Genomic DNA, 20,107 nt, shown 5'->3' with positions numbered 1-20,107 from the left:
AGGCTAAACTGTGTCTTGATCCAAGCTTGTAGGTTTAAAGCTACATCACAAATTCCAGGATGTCTGCTACTGCCAGCAGAAGCCATTAGTTTAGAGGGACACTGTGACATCATCTAAGAAAAACGTTATTTCGTGCAGAGCTAAGAAAGCTCGCAAGGCTTCCTCCTCCCCTCAGAGCGATTCTCACTCGAAAAACTTGAACAGCACATAAGAACTGGATGCAGGGGCACAGGGCCATGCTTTACCAGAGAGATGGAGCTAATATGTTGAAGATTTTAGCAGAGAAAAATATCGCCAAGATGTGGACAGTATTGAATCAAGCTCTTGGTCTCCATCAATTAGATTTACAAATCACCCTAGTTGATACCCACCAGTGGGTCTCATACTTTGAATGTTTGTACTCACTTCCCCCTGGTTCCAGGGTCCAAGAACCATCATCATCAATTGAGTTTCATCTTGAGTTTGATCGAAGTGCAATTTTGAAGTTAATCAAATCAGCAAGCAATTCTCGGGCTGTAGGCCCGGACGGCATTTCAAATCATGTTATGAAGACTTATCCAGAGATTTGGGCGTCCATACTTGTCAACATATCCTCTGCCATTAATCAGAAACAGAAATTGGCGAAAACATGGACTCAATCAATTATGTTCCCAATTTATAAAAAAGGTGATTGCAAATTGCCTGAAAGTTATCGGCCAATCTCATTATTAGATGCCCCTGGGAAAATCTTCACAAGGCTAATTCGGAGGGAACCTAATATATGGGCCGACGCAAAACATCTGAAAGACCCCCTGCAATCGGGCTTTGTAAATGGATTGGGTACGATACCGAATATCCTTGCACTTCATATGATACAAGCGCACAAAGTAGCGTGTGGCCAATCACTATACTTGGGTTTCATCGATTTCAAAACTTCATTTGATTCGATTGATAGGACTTTACTATTTGCAAAATTGCGAAAACATCATTGCCCTTCCTCCCTATTAGCTCTGATAATATTGCTCCACAGTGATACATCCATGCAGTTAAGAACGAACTTTAATGGAAAATTGTCCCCAATAATAGCAAATCAAAGAGGATTGAAGCAAGGCTGTGCCTTAGCCTCCTTTTTGTTTAAAGGATAGTTCTGGGACTTTTTTTTTATTGTCCCTACGGTTCGGCCATGTGTTTTTAAGCATAAATCGGTAGATCGTAGAAAACTTTCCTATGGACCCTACCCGACTTTTCGTCCATTAACGCACTCGAAATCAGCCGCCATTTTCTGATAATCCTATCATTTCCCCCCATCGCCCTGGCTCACCTGCTTTTGCGGCACTAAATCAAATCCCCCGCCCCTGAGCCTGACATCAGCAGACGCGTACCGCCCATTTCGCAACGCCAAAGCACGTTTCGTGTCAACAATCGCTGCGCCTCAGCTAATGAAGTGTCGCCATGGAAATGGCAGGACGCCTCTTTCCTCAATAAGTATAAACACACCGTTTCACAACACACAGCAGCAGATTTTCGATTCCATTCCTCTCTCTGTGTTACTTTGAGTATTCTGTGACTCGTTTCTGTGCTCTGGTCAGCTACCTTCGCCGCTTCTAGGCCTTGTGAACACCTGTACCATCTCTGTAAATTATTTTACTTTCTTTACCACACAATGGCTACAATAATGCCGTATATGTACGAGCCCGAGTACACCGAGGAGGAACTACTGGTAAGGCAAGCACGCGAAAACGATGGGGATTCGGACGGCAGTTGGGAGGACCAGTCAACGGATGAAGAGCCTGGACCATATCGCATGGACGGCGTCTCCACCTGGTGCACGTGCAATCGGTGCGAGCTAATGCCAACTGAGGAGGAGAACTGCTGCTGCCGTGAAAATTCCGGGTGCTTGGCCTACATTTCGGAAGGCGAGCCAAGTCCGCAATGCATCACCGAGCTGCCAGAGTTCAGGGAAGCCTGCCTCTCACGGACCGTGTTGAGGATGATGATGGTGCTTATGCACGAACTTCGCGGCACTGTTCGTCCGCGTAATCCGAGTAACGAGTAAGTATACTCTGGTTGTGATGTCAGTGATGCCACTACTATTTCATGGTCGTCTCCCACATATAAAATTACATCTACATATCATTCGAATGCATGTAAATTGGTTCCATATTGTGCATTTTCTAGATAGAATTTTTTTCAAAGCAGAATGACATTTTTTACCTGAATCGACAGTGATAAGAAAGTTTTGTCATTTTAATACAGTTTGCATCTTTCTTTTTCACAGGTGGTACAGGCTGGTGGCCTATCGTTGCTTCACTTGGTGGCTTCACGGGAGGCTCGGACACCGCGTTCGGAGAGTAATACCTGCCTGTGCGGTACTTGCCATTAGACAACATTTCCCCAGCGACAGTGGACAATACCGCGGATTTTCCCTGGATGTGCTGCAACCGGAACTTTACAATGTGTAATGTTTATTATTTATGTTCAATTGAAATTAAGATCTAAAATAAACCCCAACATATATTTTAACAATGGTTGTTTTGATTTTTTAAATGAATCTAGTGTGTCTCCATTGAATAGTCTTCCTGTGCCTTGTCTTGTCACACCACATGTCTCCGGCCAGCATCCTCCCTCACGCTGGCCGCCCACCTTCAATCCACATAACCGTTGAACCCATATGCAGCAGACATACATATGTTATTTTGCGAGTTGGCATCAAGCCTCCCGGCCTTGCCTCCTCCCCCAAAAATACTTACCACACCAGTTTGTTCAAGCGTTGGCAATAAAAGGCCGTTGGATTTTATTGATACAAAACATGGTTATAGGTAAATAATGAATATGGTTGATCATAATAAATCATCCTTTTGGGCACCGGGTACAGAGATGACCCCCTCTGGCCCGTGCCGCCTTGCCACCACAGGCCAGCCTGCTGCTGACTAACTGCCTAGGCATCCAGGGTCTCCAGGGTGAACTGCACCCATATATTCTCCTGGGAGGGTGAGGTATTTATAAACTCACCCCCCTGCCTTCCATGTACTAGATCCTGCAGCCTGCCTCTTACATGCAGTTAGATGGCCTCTCCTTGGTGAGGCCCTGCGGCAAACGAGTCTTGTCTGCACGACCACCGCCCCAATCCACCCCCCGCCCTATCAAAGGCAGTTCGCACCAGGGTACTTGTGCTGGCAAGTGGAGCTGTCAGGGAGCGATAAAGGCCAAGAGGTGCCAAAGACCATGTACACTTCAAAGTGGTCTATAGAGCATGGGTTGTTGTTCCCATGTCTACCTCCAGACCCCGTGTCTCCTGCCAAGCATCCCCCCTCACGCTGGACGCCCCCCTGCAATCCACATAAGTGTGTCTCCATTCAGGAGTCTTCCTGTGTCTTGTCTGCACGACCACCGCCCCAATCCACCCCCGCCCTATCAAAGGCAGTTCGCACCGGGGTACTTGTGCTGGCAAGTGGAGCTGTCAGGGAGCGATAAAGGCCAAGAGGTGCCAAAGACCATGTACACTTCAAAGTGGTCTATAGAGCATGGGTTGTTGTTCCCATGTCTACCTCCAGACCCCGTGTCTCCTGCCAAGCATCGCCCCTCACGCTGGACGCCCCCCTGCAAACCGCATAATGCCACGACATATACACGTCATTCATTCACAAACACACCCCTGTTTCGAATTCTTTATAACCCACTTCATATTTCTAATGAGAACTTCTTTGCGCTTTGCTAGTCAACCCGTGAAGGTGCTGGTTATCTGCTCTTCGTCTCTGTGAACTTCCGTGACCACTTCAAGGAAACTCGTCAGTTTGCAACCTGTGAACTGCTCTCTGTTCGACGACAAGAAACTACTCTGATCCCTGCATCTAACTGTTTGTTCGTCAAGGTAAGGCCATGTACCATAATCATTTTGCGTCCAATTTTTTAATTTATATCTATTTGCTAGTAGTCATCAAATTGCATCCATGTTTTCTTTTCGTTCAAGACAGTACATGCAAGGAACTAGTCACATGTTCTGAGTTTAGTCAAATTATTTTTCTATTTTTTTAAAGTTATTCAAATACTTATCCGCATGTGAATAACGTGTATAGTTCCAAGAACCAAAACGAACCTTGCATTGAACCTTTTATGTGTCATTTAATTTTTTAACACATTGGTATTCATAGAGAATTCTTGATCTTTACTTTTCAGAACTTTCCACAATGCCTGCCTGTTCCATTGGCGGTTGCCCTTCGAAGACCCATAATAAATCTGAAGGTACTATAATGCATGTTTTCCCTAAGACAATAGATCAGATAAGAGAATGGGTCCGATATTGCGGATATCCACCGTCTGAGCTTGAAAGTAGAGTCCTAGAAGTCTTTGCGGACAAGAGGGGTGATCGATACCGCATCTGCAGCAGGCACTTTAGCTCAGACATGTACTCCACATCATTGCTAATAAAGAAGAACACACCGCGAGCGAAGTGAAAATTGCTCTTAACCGCTATTCCCACTCTATTCGTCCACATCCCTCCACTGGTGAGTCAAGTTTACGTATTTAGCTCTCAGCCTTGCGGTAGTGTGTAGCATTAGCTAACAATAATTTCCCCATTTATGTATCCACTCAATATGAAGGCGGAAGATTCTCCATCCGTGTCGTTATTGCAGTCATCAGCCACTTCAAGCGGGTAATCTTACTTAGCTATTCTGCCACTGACTTGTTTTAGGCATGTAAATCAATAGTTTTAATTTATCGTGTAATTATTTTACCTAATGGTACACCCTAGTACTCGTCCTCTAGTCTTTGTTTTCAGTTATAATTATTGTTATCCAAAATAATGCAAGTACTGTCTTTCAGGGAGATGCTGAGGAGTCCAATGCATTGACGACAACCGTTGATGTCACTCAGATGCTCGAGGTACGTTTCCGGACAGTTCCATCGATGTAGATCATCAGATCTTGCATTCTTGTAGCGTGATTGTTACACACAATGTTTCTTTCGTTTTTAGCCATTGATATGTCCTTCTGTCGTCGCCCTCCTATGTGTCTTCTTTTTTCAATATTGTGTTCATTACTAATGAAAGTCCTATGTTTCAGGGAGTCGATGGAGCATTAGTCCAAGAAGAAGGGGGAGCATGCAGGTACGGGTCGGCGCAACAGCTTGCAGAAGTGTGCACCACAGTTACATCGTCCCTTGATGTTCCTATGCATTTCGAGGTATGGATACTGACAGTTCGATCAAGCGAAATCATATGACGTGATTACATCCCCTATACTTCCTTCTTTATTAACGCAAGTACTATGTTTCAGGGAGATGACGGAGCTTCTTCTACAAGAACATCACCCCTAGTAGTTGATGCAGATCTCTGGGTGGTGACACTTCCAACGATCGAGCAAATCGAATCATATTTAGATATCCATTATTTATTTTAGACAACTGATCATTTGTGCAGGTCTATTTAGATGAGCCGTTGACGCCTGCACAAAGTTTATGTTCTTTTTAACAAAATAGAAAACCATACTAATGCAATTACTGTGTTTCAGGGAGTTACTGAAGCATCATCTTCAATAATATCATCAATGGAAGTCTATGAGGAGCCCGAAGTATGGATCTTGACAGTTCCATCTAAGTAGATCAACAATGCGTGAATAATTGTCGTTTGAATGTTCTACACAAAGCGTTCATTCGTGTTTTGCTATTGAGATGTACGTGGGTATTGGTCCCCAAGTACATTTTGTGTTTTCAATATTATTATACATACTAATGAAAGTTCTATGTTTCAGGGAGTCGATGGAGCGTCAGTGCGTGATGGATGTGCTTATCATGAAAATATAGTCGTTGCAGCGCAAGAGGAAGTGGAGACATGCACACACGAGTCGGAGCAACAGCGTCCTGATGTTGAAGTTCGAGGCAAGAAAGTTTCAAAGAAAAGAAAGCAAAAGAAGGTTAGTGTCCTGGTCACTATATTATGTTGTTTTTCACTGTTAATAGTTCAATACTGTAAGTTGTGTTTAAACTGAACATCCCTTTTCCAATCTGTCCTCTAGTTGCGAGTGGGTGTACGAACTAGATCTACACAGACAGTGAAGCGAACGAGAGATGTTGCTTGTCAAACCTTTTGGCAGGGACTTGAGACTGGAGATGCATCGTGCCAATGGGAAGAATATGAAGTGATTGACAACGGAGCTAGTGAATGTCCTCCTGGTAGTTTGGATGCAGTCGGAGATCAATTCACAGAATCCACACCCGCAAAAACTAAGACCGCGAGAAAGTTGAAGAAATTGTTTTATTCACCCATCGCCGGAGAAGGAACAGATGTTGCTATGGAAGAGAATGAAGTGGACGACAATGAAACACCATCAATATCACTGAACATAGCGGAAGACGATATCAGAGATTCTACCTTTCATGTGAGTGACATGTCCTCAACGTTACAGGCCGAACCAGCTGGGATGCAGAGTGACAGTATAAGGAAAGAGGCCAAATTCATTGTATTCGATAGTTGTTTGATTGATATTATTATTCGGATGAAATGTGGGCATTCGGTTGGTGGAGAAGTATGTGGGGAGCCATTGATTAATGTGACTCGTGCAATTCGAGGCACTAACCTTAAAATACATGCCACCTGTACAAAATATCATCCTTTTTCATGGTCTGCACAACCCATGCTGGGGCAACTGCCAGCAGGCAATCTACTTTGTGCAGCGGCTGCACTTTTTAGTGGTTCAAGTTTTAAAAAGTTAGTCTTTCTTTCAGTTTGTGGGAATCCATTTCATTGCGAAAACTCAGTTCTACAAATACCAAACCGATTATCTATTTCCAGCCATTAGCGAAGCTTGGAGAATGGAAAAAATGTCTATTGATAGTACATTCGCGGGCAAACGGTTCAGGCTAGCCGGTGATGGACAGTGCGACAGCCCAGGATTTTCAGCCAAGTACTGCACCTACCACTTTCAGGACATGGAAAGTAAGAAAATTGTGAGTTCGGTGGTCGTGCAGGTGTCACAAAGTACATCCTCAGTGGCCATGGAGAAAGTTGGCTTTGTAGCATCATTGCAAGAACTACAATCGCGGGGAATGGTGATCGACCTGATAGCCACGGACAGACACGTTTCAATTGCCAAGACAATGAGAGAAGAGTACAAAAATATAAATCACCAATTTGACGTATGGCATCTTGCAAAAACAATCAATAAAAAAATGTCGGCTGCAGGTAAAAAAAAAGATATGCAAGGTATTTCACAGTGGTCCAAGTCAATCAGCAACCATCTTTGGTGGAGCTCAAAAACATGTGGAGGGTCGTTGGAAATTCTACTGGAAAAATGGCGGTCAGTAATGCTACACTGTAGCAACGTTCACCGCTGGACCACAAACCAACATTTCCACAATTGTGAACATGGCCATTTGTCCACAGAGGAGGCACGGAAGAAGAAGTGGTTGATTCCACCCACTCACAAAGCCATTGAAAAGATTGTATTTGATAAAACTATAACAAGAGATTTGAGGGGACTCATGGAATTCTGCCACACAGGAGATTTGGAGGTGTTCCACAATATGTGCCTAAAGTACAGGCCAAAACGATTGCATTTTGGCATGGAGGGCATGATAAATCGGGCTCTTCTAGCGGTCTTGGCACATAACCATAATGTTGGCCGTCAACAAAGTAGGACGACTGGAACTTTAGGGACGCTTCGCTACAATAAGGCCTTCACTAAAAGAAGTAAACAATGGGTGATCAAACCAGTGTTTGAGGATATGCAATATGAGTTTATTGAGAGACTTATTGTTGATGTCCTAGATAGGCACATACATGGAGTTGTGAACGAACCTGTGCAGGGGACAACTGCATTGCCACCCAACATTGCCTCTGTTCCATGTCCACCTAAAGCAGAGCTCATTGAGAAATACACATCACGGTTTAAATGATTGTAATTTGATTGTCTGTTCTCTCGAGTCTCCTCATGTTGCAGACCCATTGAATATGTGTATCTATGTAATGTGTAAATAAAAGTGATTGCTCAGTGTACATGCAATGTGTCTCTCCACCCTTGCCCCTCCCTTCACCGTGCAGTTGTGCGAACCACCCGGGTGTCACCTGTGACTTTGCTCTGGAGTCTCCTCATGTCGCAGGCCCATTGAATATGTGTAGCTATGTATTGTGTAAATAAAAGTGATTGCTCAGTGTACATGCAATGTGTCTATCCAACCTTGTTCATTTGCGCATTAAATTAAACCAAACAGTAATATAAATCATTTTTCAAAAAATATAGAATGTCTCCGTATTTATGGTTCTCTGGGGCTGCAAATGCACGCATACAAAATGCAAAGATGGAGTGTAAATTTCAAGTCCTGTGAGATGGCCTTACACTGAATGTAGCTAACTAGGAATGTGTGCTCGTTCAAAGTGAAGGTCAGCTGCTTTGATTTTTTGCTCGGGTGCCGGAATGGCCCACGACTCAGTATAAGGTTCTATTGTTATTTGACCTTGACAGGCCGGGACCATCCCGAAAGACTTCTTTTTGGGGGTGTGGTGCAATAACGTAAACGATAATGAATATAATTTCAGAAACGAAAGCCATTTAATGTTCGTTCATTAGAAGAAATAACGTCGGCATAGAAGGAGTGGTATTTCGGGGCTGCCCTACGCACAGACACAATGGAAAATGCAAATATAATGTAAGTAACTCTTTAGATGAGTTTATACCGCAATTTAATTACTATACAGTCGCTTTAAAGACGGGTTAAGTTGTACTTGTTCGTTCTATGTGGCATATTGTTTTGTACCGCGCACTATCTTGAGGAGAACCATCTCCTTTTACGGAAGCATCTCAAAACCTTCCTCTTTGCTTCTGCTTTCTCTCTCCCTCTCCCCTGCTACAACTGGTCCACTGTCTGCGACCTCGGTCCTGGGCCCTTCCACTCTCCACCTGCACTGCCTCCCTGTCAACCCCTGCACTGGGGGACTGTCTCAGTATCCTACAGCCCCCCCTTGACGTATAATACCCAGTTGCACTGTCCTAGCTATGAAATAATTTCCCGACCTAATATATAAAATGAATAATTTTAATAAAGATCTGATGGTGAGACTAATTTCATTTTTTATGTTTTTAAAACAGGTACATCCTTCATTATTGTATGTGTCACGAGTACCAGACACCGGCGGATGGCTTTTACAACCGCCAGTTGCTTCTCCGCGTGAACAACGTTACCACCCTGACCATTTTATGGGACGATCGCCAAGTACAAGTATGCCCTTACGCGGTACTAACGGCTAGATGCAACATACAGACCGTTGTGGTGGCCTAGTGCCTCGTTGTTGGAACAGCCATGCGATTATCAGTGCGACCGAAGAGCTTATTTTATCGTAAACCAACACCCTGTGTACTGCACACGAACATCGCTTGCCTCAAGACGAACTATTTTGGATCGAGAGCAAAGAAAAATGCAAATCGCTGAATATTCTCTAAACATTTGATGTCCAATAAATGTACTTTGCCAAATGTACAATCTTGCCGTTTGATTTTAAACCACAGTTTCATATTCCGAATTGTGGCGCTGTATTGTGAGATGATCTAAGACCCTGTGTACAGCAAAGGAACATCGCGTGCCTCAAAACGAACTTTTTGGAACGTGAGCAAATAAAAATGCAAATCGCTGAATATTCTCTAAACATTTGATGTCAAATAAATGTACTTTACCAAATTTACAATCTTGCGGTTTGATTTAAAAGTACAGTTTCATATTCCGAATTGTGGCGCGCTGTGTTGTGAGCTGATCTGTGTTTGTTTACAGGTTCTGTGTGGAGTCGCGTAGAAGACGCCTGGGCGCGTTTGCCTACGCAGCACAGTCACGTCACGGGTAGAGGCGGGGAATATGAATGTTTTGATAAAGTCTGTTTCAGGGGCGGGGGATTTGATTTAGTGCCGCAAAAGCAGGTGAGCCAGGGCGATGGGGGGAAATGATAGGATTATCAGAAAATGGCGGCTGATTTCGAGTGCGTTAATGGACGAAAAGTCGGGTAAGGTCCATAGGAAAGTTTTCTACGATCTACCGATTTATGCTTAAAAACACATGGCCGAACCGTAGGGACAATAAAAAAAAAGTCCCGGAACTATCCTTTAATTTCTTCATTTTGGACATCGGGAAGTCGATCATGAATTGCATGGGTGATCCTCCGCAAATGGGGGTTCAGAGAATTCCATACTTACTCTATGCGGACAATCTGATATTGTTGTCCCAAACCCCCAGGGGGCTTCAAAATATGCTCAAACAAGTAGGCTCCTATGCATTGGACAACAATCTAGTTATCAACACCCAAAAACACACAAATCATGGTTTGTAACAGCAATTTGTCGGGGGAAAAAACAGATACAAATGGCAATTACAGCAATGTGAACTTTTAAGTGTGTACCAATATAAGTATTTAGGTGTAACCATTCAGCATAAGGAAATAATGTGACATTTCACCTGTGAAATAAAAAATAAATTGCAATCCCTAATTTCGAGGGGATTGGGTCTTCCGACGTATTCCATATCTATGACATGTAATCACCACAGCTGTGCTGCTTCGGAAACTTTTTTCTGCGTCCTGCGTTGATGACGTCGACGCGCCGTTGTCGAGGACCTCCTCCGACGTCATCCGATGTGATAAGTAGGACGCACGATGCCCGTAGCCTCAGTTCCGTTTTTTCCGCGAACGTGTTGCTTTGTGAATCTCGGTTAACGCCTCGACTCTTTGGAGTTCTGTTCTTCTCGGTTCTTCGAACCTGTTCGTTTTGTGAAAATCCTTCGTGTGAAGATGTCTTCTACTTCGTCTTCGACCCCGCGTCCGGGTTTCAAGAAGTGTGGGGAGTGTGGGTCCAAGATGTCGGTGACGGACTCGCACGACGCCTGCCTCTGGTGCCTCGGGGAGGCCCACGACACGGATGACTGTATCGACTGCCATTCGCTCACGTCCAAAGCCTCACGCGAACGTAAGAAGAAGTTGTCGGTAGGTCGGGTGTCCAAGCCCCGGAAGTCGAAGTCTGCGGGGCTTTCGACGGATGATTTGAGGGGTGACTCTCCGCGTCATCGTCGGAAGTCTCGTGGGTCTCCTTCTAGGAGTCGGTCTCGCCACTCCTCAGCCTCTTCGAGGCATTCTCGGAAGCGCCGACACCGGTCGTCTTCCAGGTCCTCTTCGGAGGACTCTGCCCGGCACAACGCTTACCCCACCAGCCGTGCGACGCCGGAGGAATGGGCTTCCTTCGGGAAGAAAATGCTGGCGATTCTTGAGTCGCAGGGTACTAAGCCGTCCGCGCCCCCGAGTGAGGTCGGTCGTGAGAGGTCGAGAGACACCGCTCGCAAGAGTGGTCGGCACGAGTCACGGGAGAGGTCCCGTTCGGACAAGGAGACTCGTTCTCGACGTACCCGTTCCAGGTCCCGGTCCTCGACGCGTTCGAGACCGTGTGCACCTGTGAGGTCTTCGAGGAAGACATCGACGTCTGAGGCGTCGACAGGCTTTCTCGAGGATCCGGCTCCGAGGAAGTCGTCGAAGCCGTCGACGCTCAGGTCGTCGAAGGACACGCTCGGGGCTCCGGCTTCGAGGGCTGTGTCGACGCCGCCGATGCTGGCGGCGCTGCATCTGACGTCGTCGCCGATTTCCTCGACGCCGATCCTCTCGGCGCCGATGCCTGTTCTATCGACACCGGCGCCGATTCGCTCGACGCCATCGACGCCTTTCGTGTCGGAGGTACCCCGTGGCACGGGAGAACCCCCTAGGAAGGCTCTGGTTAAGAGCAAGCACTCTCGGGTGCCTTCTTTTCACCACCTGGAATATATTTCAGAGGCGGATGAGGATTCTGATGGCCTGGTTCCTAGTCAGGTTCCAGATGAAATTGTCTCGGGCCACGGTCTGTTTGACGATTTGAGGCAGTCACTGCATGATGCCAGTGGACTGGACACCTCTCCGGAGGTGGAGTTTTGTAGGCCTGAGCCTGGCTCTCATGCCGATTCCTCGTACCGGCGCCTTATGGCTAGGGTTTCGGAGTACTTGGGATGGTCTGCTCCCCCAGGGGAGTTTGTGCAGGATGATCTAACGGACATCCTTGATGTTGGTCCCCCAACTGACCCGGTACTGCCGTTCCATATGGCTTTACAGAGAAGGGTGGCGGCGGCTTGGACTGCTCCGGAGAGTCTCCCGGCGGTGGGCAGATCCTTGTCGCGAAAATACCGTCCAGCCAGTAGCGACCCCTGCTACTTGACCAGGCACCCCACTCCTGAGAGTTTGGTGGTGCAGGCGGCCACGGCCCCGGCAAAGCAGGCGTCGTACCCTACCATCCCTCCTGATAGGGACGACAAACTTTTTGATGGCTGGGCGAAGAAAGTGTTTTCTTCTGGTGGTATGGCGCTTCAGGCGGCCAACTCCATTTGTGCCTTGTCTCGTTTCACACACACTCTGTGGAACTGTGTTGCATTAGCGGCTGAACATATTCCCGAAGGGGACGAATGGGATGGTTTCCTTGCTATGGTCCAGGATGGTAAGGATGCCATGTGTGAGTCCGTTCAGTCGGGTTTGGACTTAGTTGAATGTGTCAGTAGGACAATGGCGGCGAGCACCGTGATACGCAGGTTTGCGTGGTTGCGGAAGTCGGGGTTTGCTCCTGATGTGCAGTCCCGGCTCCTCAACATGCCCTTTGACGGTGAACACCTTTTTGGCAGCAAGGCTGACGAGAGCCTTGAGAGGTTGCAGACCTCAAAAGCTGCAGCGAAGTCGTTGGGCGCTGCAGTTCGCCAACCTCCGCCTTTTCGTCCTAGGGGACAGCAGTGGAGGGGTGGTTCCTTTCCCTATTACTCGTCCTTCAGTAAAGCGAGAGGAGCTGGCAGTCAAAGAGGCCAACGCAGGGGTACCAGAGGTGGACGACAGGGTACCCGTGGTGCCAAGGCCGCTCGGGCAGTTGCCTCTTTGCCCTCAGGTAACGCCGCAGCCGCTCCCACTCAATCATGAGGCCATGTCCCATGGTTCGCCGGTTGGGGGAAGGCTGGCGCAGCATCTTGTAGAGTGGCAAGCCATTACTTCAGATGTGTGGGTTCTGGAGATCATAACCCACGGCTACTGTCTTCCCTTTCGGCACAGGCCTCGCGACAATCCACCGGGGAACCTCTCTTTGCAGAGTCCGGATCCGCTCCTTGCGCAGGAAATTCAAGCCCTGCTGGAGAAAGGCGCCATAGAACTGGTGCCTGTAGCGGAGAGGAACAAGGGATGGTATTCCCCTTATTTTTTGATTTCGAAGAAAGACGGGGGATTGAGACCCATCATGGACTTGCGCGGTTTGAACAAACTCCTCAGGAAGGACAAGTTCAAGATGGTTACTCTCTCTCAAGTCCTCCAGGCCCTTCAGCTTCAGAACTGGTTGGTGTCACTCGACCTCAAGGATGCTTACTTCCATGTGCCGATCCATCCCAAGCACAAGAAGTACCTGAGGTTCGCGGTTGGCGACTCGCACTTTCAGTTTCGGGTCCTGCCGTTCGGATTGACCTCCGCCCGAGGGTTTTCACCAAGCTCATGGTGGTGGTGGCAGCGCATCTCAGGCAAGGGGGGATTCACGTCTACCCCTACCTGGACGATTGGTTGATCAGGGGGAGCTCTCCCGAGCAAGTCCTGGATCATCTGTCCGTCACCTGCCACTCCCTTCACAGGCTGGGCTTCTCCCTCAATTTAACGAAGTCCCATTTGACGCCAACACAGCGGCTCCAGTACATCGGAGCAGTGCTCGACACTTCCCTGGGGCAGTGTTTTCCTCCCCAGGTGAGGGCTCTTCACATTCAGAAGATGGTGCACAAGTTTCAGCATGCCCAGACGCTCCCAGCGTTTGAGTTCTTGAGGTTGCTCGGCCTCATGGCATCCTGCATTCTTCTGGTGCCAGAGGCTCGCCTGCGGATGAGATCTTTGCAGTGGGCACTCAAGACGCAATGGTCGCAGTCCTCCGGCAGGATGTCGGACCCGGTTCAGGTGCCGCCCTCGGTCGGCCGGGATCTTCTGTGGTGGGCCGTCGAAGGGGGCTCCATTTTGGCTTCCCTGGCCGGAGGTGACGATCGTGACGGATGCATCCCTCACTGGATGGGGAGCTCATGCCAACGGGCTGACAGTCAGCGGTCGTTGGTCTCCGTCGGAGTCCAGACTCCATATCAATCTGTTGGAGCTGAGGGCCATCAGGCTAGCCCTGAAGGCTTTTCTGCCGACTGTGCGAGGAAAGAGTGTCCTGATCCTGACGGACAATACAGTGGCCATGCACTACCTCAACAAAAAGGGGGGGGCAGGGTCACTTCCTCTGTGCAGGGAGGCGATGCAGCTCGAGTTCTGGGCCATCCAGCAGGAAGTTTTGATCTCGGCAGTTCATCTGGCCGGAGACGAAAACGTGACGGCGGACGCTCTGAGCAGGCAGAGCGCAATCTCTCACGAGTGGGAGTTGGCTCAGGAGATTCTCCTGGAGATCTTCGCCCTTTGGGGGACCCCTCAAGTGGATCTCTTCGCCTCCAGTGTCAACCGGAAGTGCGAAAGGTTTTGCTCGCGGGAATTTCCTCCAAAAGGAGCCTTAGGAGACACGTTCGTGGTGGAGTGGTCATTCCCGCTGCTGTACGCGTTTCCTCCAGTCCCCGTCATCCCGCAAGTGCTGCGGAGGTTACGGAAGTTCGGTTCCCAGATGATCCTCATTGCCCCGGCGTGGGCTCGGAGGACGTGGTCCCGGACCTTCTCGACTTATCCATCTGCCCTCCACGTCGTCTTCCCTACCGAGACGATCTGCTCTCACGGGAGGGGGGGTCAGGTTCTCCATCCAGAGGTCAGATCCCTCAACCTTCACGCTTGGCTTCTGAAAGGTTGAGGTATAAGGATTGGGACCTCCCTGAGGACGTGATGGAGGTGTTGCTTTCGGCCCGAAGGCCAGCAACAAAGTCTCTGTACCGTTGCCGTTGGCGTAAGTTCTGCGACTGGTGCAGAGTTCAGAATGTGGATCCTTTTGCATGTGACATCCCCATGGTTCTGTCCTTTTTACTTTCTTTGGCCCACAGGGGCTTGCAAGTGGGTACCGTTAAAGGTTACCTGGCGGCGCTGTCCATCTTTAAGCTCTCGTCTGAAGAGTGTTCCTACTTTAAAATCCCTTTGATTTCACAGTTTCTGAAAGGGCTCACTAATGTGTTCCCTCCGTCACCTTTCCTGGTGCCCGGTTGGGATTTAAACCTTGTTCTTAAGTTTCTTATGGGTGCTCCGTTTGAGCCTTTACATTCTTGCCCTTTGAGGCTGTTAACTCTGAAAACTGTGTTTTTAGTTGCGGTTACTTCCGCTCGCAGAGTGAGTGAGTTACAGGCACTTTCAGTTAAGCCACCCTTCACTGTATTTCACTAGGACAGGGTTGTCCTTAGAGTTCGTCCTTCTTTTCTTCCGAAGGTAGTGTCGGAATTTCATTTGGCCCAGAAGGTTGTTCTTCCGGCATTCTATCCTCCTCTGCATCCTGGTAAGGAAGAGGAGAGGCTCCATAGGTTTGATCCTAGGAGAGCTTTAAGCTTTTATGTTTCACGCATGTCTCGGGTCAGAGTGGACGATCAACTCTTTATTGGTTACGCTCGAAAGCGTTTGGGGCAAGCTGTGACGAAACAGACTTTGTCTCGCTGGATTATTTTGGCCATCTCGGAGTGTTACCGCTTAGCGGGTAAGGACCCACCGGCTGGCTTGCGGGCCCATTCTACCAGGGGTATGGCTGCATCTACTGCCCTGCAGAGGGGTGTTCCTATTCGCAACATCTGTGATGCAGCCACCTGGGCTTCAGTACATACATTTGTACGCCACTATTCCCTCGATTCCATCCGAGGACAGGATCTGGCCTTTGGCAAGGCGGTCCTTTGCTCTGCTATTTGATTGGCTAATCTAAATTTTGATTCTAAATTCTTTCCCTCCTCCTTGCTCTGGTACTGCTTTGGGAGTCTGTCATAGATATGGAATACGTCGGAGGACCCAATCCCCTCGAAGAACAAGTTACTTTCTTACCTGGTAACGTTCTTTCGATGGGATGGTCCGACGACGTATTCCATATCGCTCCTGCCCTGCCTTCCCCGCTGCAGAATTTCTTTTGCGATTGCAGCTTACGTTCCGCAAGGCTTTGTGTCTGACTGGCAGTTGACTAATGTCACACGTTCTGGGGGAAAAAACTACAACTGAGGCTACGGGCGTCGTGCGTCCTACTTATCACATCGGATGACGTCGGACGTCGGAGGAGGTCCTCGACGACGGCGCGTCGACGTCATCGACGCAGGACGCAGACGCCGAAAAAAGTTTCCGAAGCAGCACAGCTGTGGTGATTACATGTCATAGATATGGAATACGTCGTGGGACCATCCCATCGAAAGAACGTTACCAGGTAAGAAAGTAACTTGTTCATCTCAATCAGAAATACTGCAAGCAAAGTTCAGAAAGTTCTCGCTAAAGCACACTCTGTTTTTACAAAATGAAAGTCACACCAATCATCTTGTATGGAGTGGAAGCTTCACTCCCACAAGGTCGCCAGTTTTGGGATCGCATTGAGTCCAAGTATTGGAAATCATTTTTACAACTACCTTGCAGTACCCGCACAGCAATTTTACGATACGAACTGGGTCTATTATCGCTATATTCCCAGGTGACATGGAAGCAATGCGCACTTCTTCGTAAAATGTTGGAGGGTTTAAGGAAAACGACCATCTTGGAAATATTAGCACATGATTTAATGACATCCAAGAAAACCTTCTTGATCAGGTGGCGGAGTCATGTCTTGAATGCAGCAGCTGATGCTGCCGTAACAATAGACCTCCTCATAACCAAAACAGATCGAGCGAAGGCAAACATTTTCCAATATGATTGGTCTGGGAATCTTGTGAAATGCTCTAACCATAAAGATTTTAACATACATTTTTTTGGTACCAAAAAATATGACACCATGGCGGACTATCTTGCAAAATGTCCCTCTCAGTATTTCCGGAGCAAATTCTTGAGGTTCAGATTGAATCAGTGGAATACTAGGGATATACTGTGTAGAAGGAAGCAGATCACTTCAAAGTTGAATTTCTGTCGTTATTGCTTAAACATTAATCAAAAAGAGACCTTGCAACATCTCATAATTGACTGTTCCGCCCTGAATGATGTAAGACGCAAATGTTTTCAAAGAAAATTGATTGTACAGCAGTATCTGGATAGAGAACAACTATGGTACCTTTTATTCTAACATCCGAGAGTCGCGATACAAATAGCGATAGTTCAATATCTTGGCATCGTGCTGCCAACGTTAGAACTCCAGAATAATTAAGAAATGGCCAACTCATCTAGAGAAGTCCTTATACTTAATTGCTCTTATGAACTAACACATTGTGATGCGATATTACTAACAAGCTGTGCTTAATGAATTCTCCTTTCTTTTTCTGTTGTACGCATCACACCGTATTGAGAATGATGATGATTTTATATATGTTTGAGAAAACTTTTATATGTACTATGTTGTTCTGTACTCCTTATTTTTCTTACCTTTTTGTATTTTGTATTTTGCATAAAGAAAATTAATTTGAAAAGTAGTATATTAAACTAAACAAATAAAATATAAAACAAAAGAGGGACTCTGTGTCCAAATGGGCATAAAAAGAAGCAGCACACAGTGTAGCAGTAGGGAGATGCAGGAGGAAGGCACAGCAGCCAGCGAGAATGAGGTGGAAGAAGGGCAAATAGGCTGAAGCCATGGGGAGCTGAAGCAGGGAAGAGATGCGGTTTGGAAGATTGAAAGCAGAAGCAAGTTCTGCGCTGTACACAAAGGCGCATGCTAAGACATACAGCTAGTGCTGTAGAAGCAAGGACAGGGGGACGCAAGGCAAGCAAGGAATAAATGCAGGTCCCTCGAAAACAGGAGTAGCCCAGAGAACGTCATGCAGTAGAGTCTGAGCTGCGACACGCCGATTTGTGTACAAGGCTGGTTTACGTTCTGGTACACAGCTGCATATTGTGGTGTGACAGTGTCATCTTTTATTGGGCACCGTTATATAGTGTGCAAGAATGGCAACAGCGAAACCAAAGATGAACTGTAACCAGGATCAGTTACACTGAAATCCTTCCACAAGCGAACCAAAGGAGTAAAAAATACCACTGCGTATTTTGCTAGATTTCACAGGGCCACCCCAGGCTCAGCAGCCTCTGAGGCACCTAGAGCCCTCTGGTTGGTTTCCACTATTTTAGGAGCCAACAAGTTGAGAGTCAAGACCCCTTGACACAGAGACTTCATGAGCAACTATAGAGAAAATATTCCTCAGTTGTCTTCCAGAGGCATATTCCTTCAGAAGATATCTGCAAAACGGTCACCAGGGCCAGCCCTCACACTTTCTGCAAGCCTTATTCTCTGAGCTCTAGAAAACAGTGCTGCTTTGAACAGGTCGTACTAATAAATGTATTTACGGCAGATCAATAACCTTCCAACTACACTCATTCTTTAAGAAATTCTTAGTTTTCAAGTTTTAAATTTGAATCAGAACTTGCATCTTTTCCCCTGTGCAAAATTGGGGGTGTTCTTGCATCCTGACATGAGAGTTCAAGATTTGGTGGGCAGGCAAATAGGAGCAGTCCGGCAAACCTCCAAACACTTAACCATACCCACAAATGTGTGGATTTGGAAGTCTGGCTGACCTTGAGGCAGTTTAGATTGGCCTAAACCCAAACCGCGGAGGCCTTTGCTGGCTTATGATGGGCCTATGACCGCAAAACAGCCATGAAATGCCACAAAAAGAAATATGCGGTGGTGGGGCTTAAAAGAAATACGTAAGTACCCCAATGGCACCCATATAAGGGTATTGGGCAACTAATGTGGTATACGGTTCTACAACCGTGGTGTAGCCAAAACAAACATACAGCTGCCACCTGCCTTTTCCCCATAGAATCATCTTGGGGCCAAAATGAAATGCTTAAAAAGCACGCATGCCCTGGTAGCTGTATAGGCTACTACAGAGCAGCACACCACTACGAGCCGCAGTATCGTGGAACTCCCGCATAAGTACTTTTAAGCACAAAAACGCAAGTAAGAAATCAGAAGAAGCCTGTAAATAGTTTAGGGAACTCACAAGTTAGGAACACCAACAATTGGACTCTGCCCTAACACCCGCATATCCACATCTACATCTACATGTATATCTGCATTGCAGTTACTCACTAGTGGTATGAAGAGTTCTTCTCCTTTAGGTCGTAATTATCACGGAAACATGCTCATCGTATATACACGATGGCAGGACTGACGCTATGGCAAGTCAATACTAGATGACCACCTGGGGTGCCACCAGCACTAGGGTATCATATTGACCATGAGTCTAGAAAGTATAGCTTCAGGAGTGGGTCACCAAAATTGTACTTTGCCTGATTTGGCATAAAGACTTATACTAGCCTCGGATGATTTTATGATGGGATGTCACTAGTGGTTATCGTGCGTGCCACGACAGCCAGTTTCCCAATCTCCTTTCTACCTTTAAACTACCTGGGATTGGGATGTCACTAGTGGTTATCGTGCGTGCCACGACAGCCAGTTTCCCAATCTCCTTTCTACCTTTAAACTACCTGGGATTAACATGGCCACATCAAGGCATGAACAACAGCGTAAAATACTATTATATAAGGAGCTGTAGGTTCATTTTGCTTGTTGAAAGTTTATAAAATGTGATTGCTCAGCATTGCTCGCTTGTAGATGCCTCCATATCTTAGGATGATTTGTTTTGTCAATGTGGCCTCTCGTCTTAAAAGTAGTATAGTGTGGTATTTGTTTTAAGAATGACTGCTGTGAAGTAATTTGGTAAAGAGACTTGTGCAACCCAAAGCCTGTGCCACACACATATATCATGTTTCTTTCCAGTTGGTTCAAACAGCTCAGGTGGCTCGCTGTGCTCCACCAGTGGGCGGGTGCACATTGGTTCCCCTCCAGGCACATACCTGGGGTCCTCACCCACGACAGCAGAGGCAGCACCATGCTCACGCTACATGTCGTATGGGACGTCCCCCCCCAGCCTGGAGGATTTCATCACTTTCGAAGCCCCCGAGTTACCAGAGGAAACACTGATGGAGGTAAGACTCGAGGTCTTTCATCGAGACACCCAAAACCTCAATATTTGACCAACAAAATTGTTTTTGACATGCTGA

The 20,107-nt window shown here is 47.0% G+C and overlaps 1 protein-coding gene across 2 annotated transcripts in view; it reads left to right on the top strand.

Annotated features, from left to right (window-relative positions):
* Positions 1 to 20,107, top strand: part of ULK2 (unc-51 like autophagy activating kinase 2) — an 801,072-nt gene that overhangs the window by 713,518 nt on the left and 67,447 nt on the right. For both annotated transcript variants that reach the window (XM_069615186.1, XM_069615185.1), the window contains one exon: positions 19,824 to 20,032. In XM_069615186.1, the coding sequence (XP_069471287.1) occupies positions 19,824 to 20,032 (209 nt within the window). The remainder of the gene's footprint in view (positions 1 to 19,823; positions 20,033 to 20,107) is intronic.

Source organism: Ambystoma mexicanum, chromosome 9 (assembly GCF_040938575.1).
Source record: "Ambystoma mexicanum isolate Mex_15411 chromosome 9, UKY_AmexF1_1, whole genome shotgun sequence".
NCBI lineage: Eukaryota > Metazoa > Chordata > Amphibia > Caudata > Ambystomatidae > Ambystoma > Ambystoma mexicanum.
Note: the sequence above shows the minus strand (reverse complement) of the source record. Positions and strands in the feature narration are given on the sequence as shown.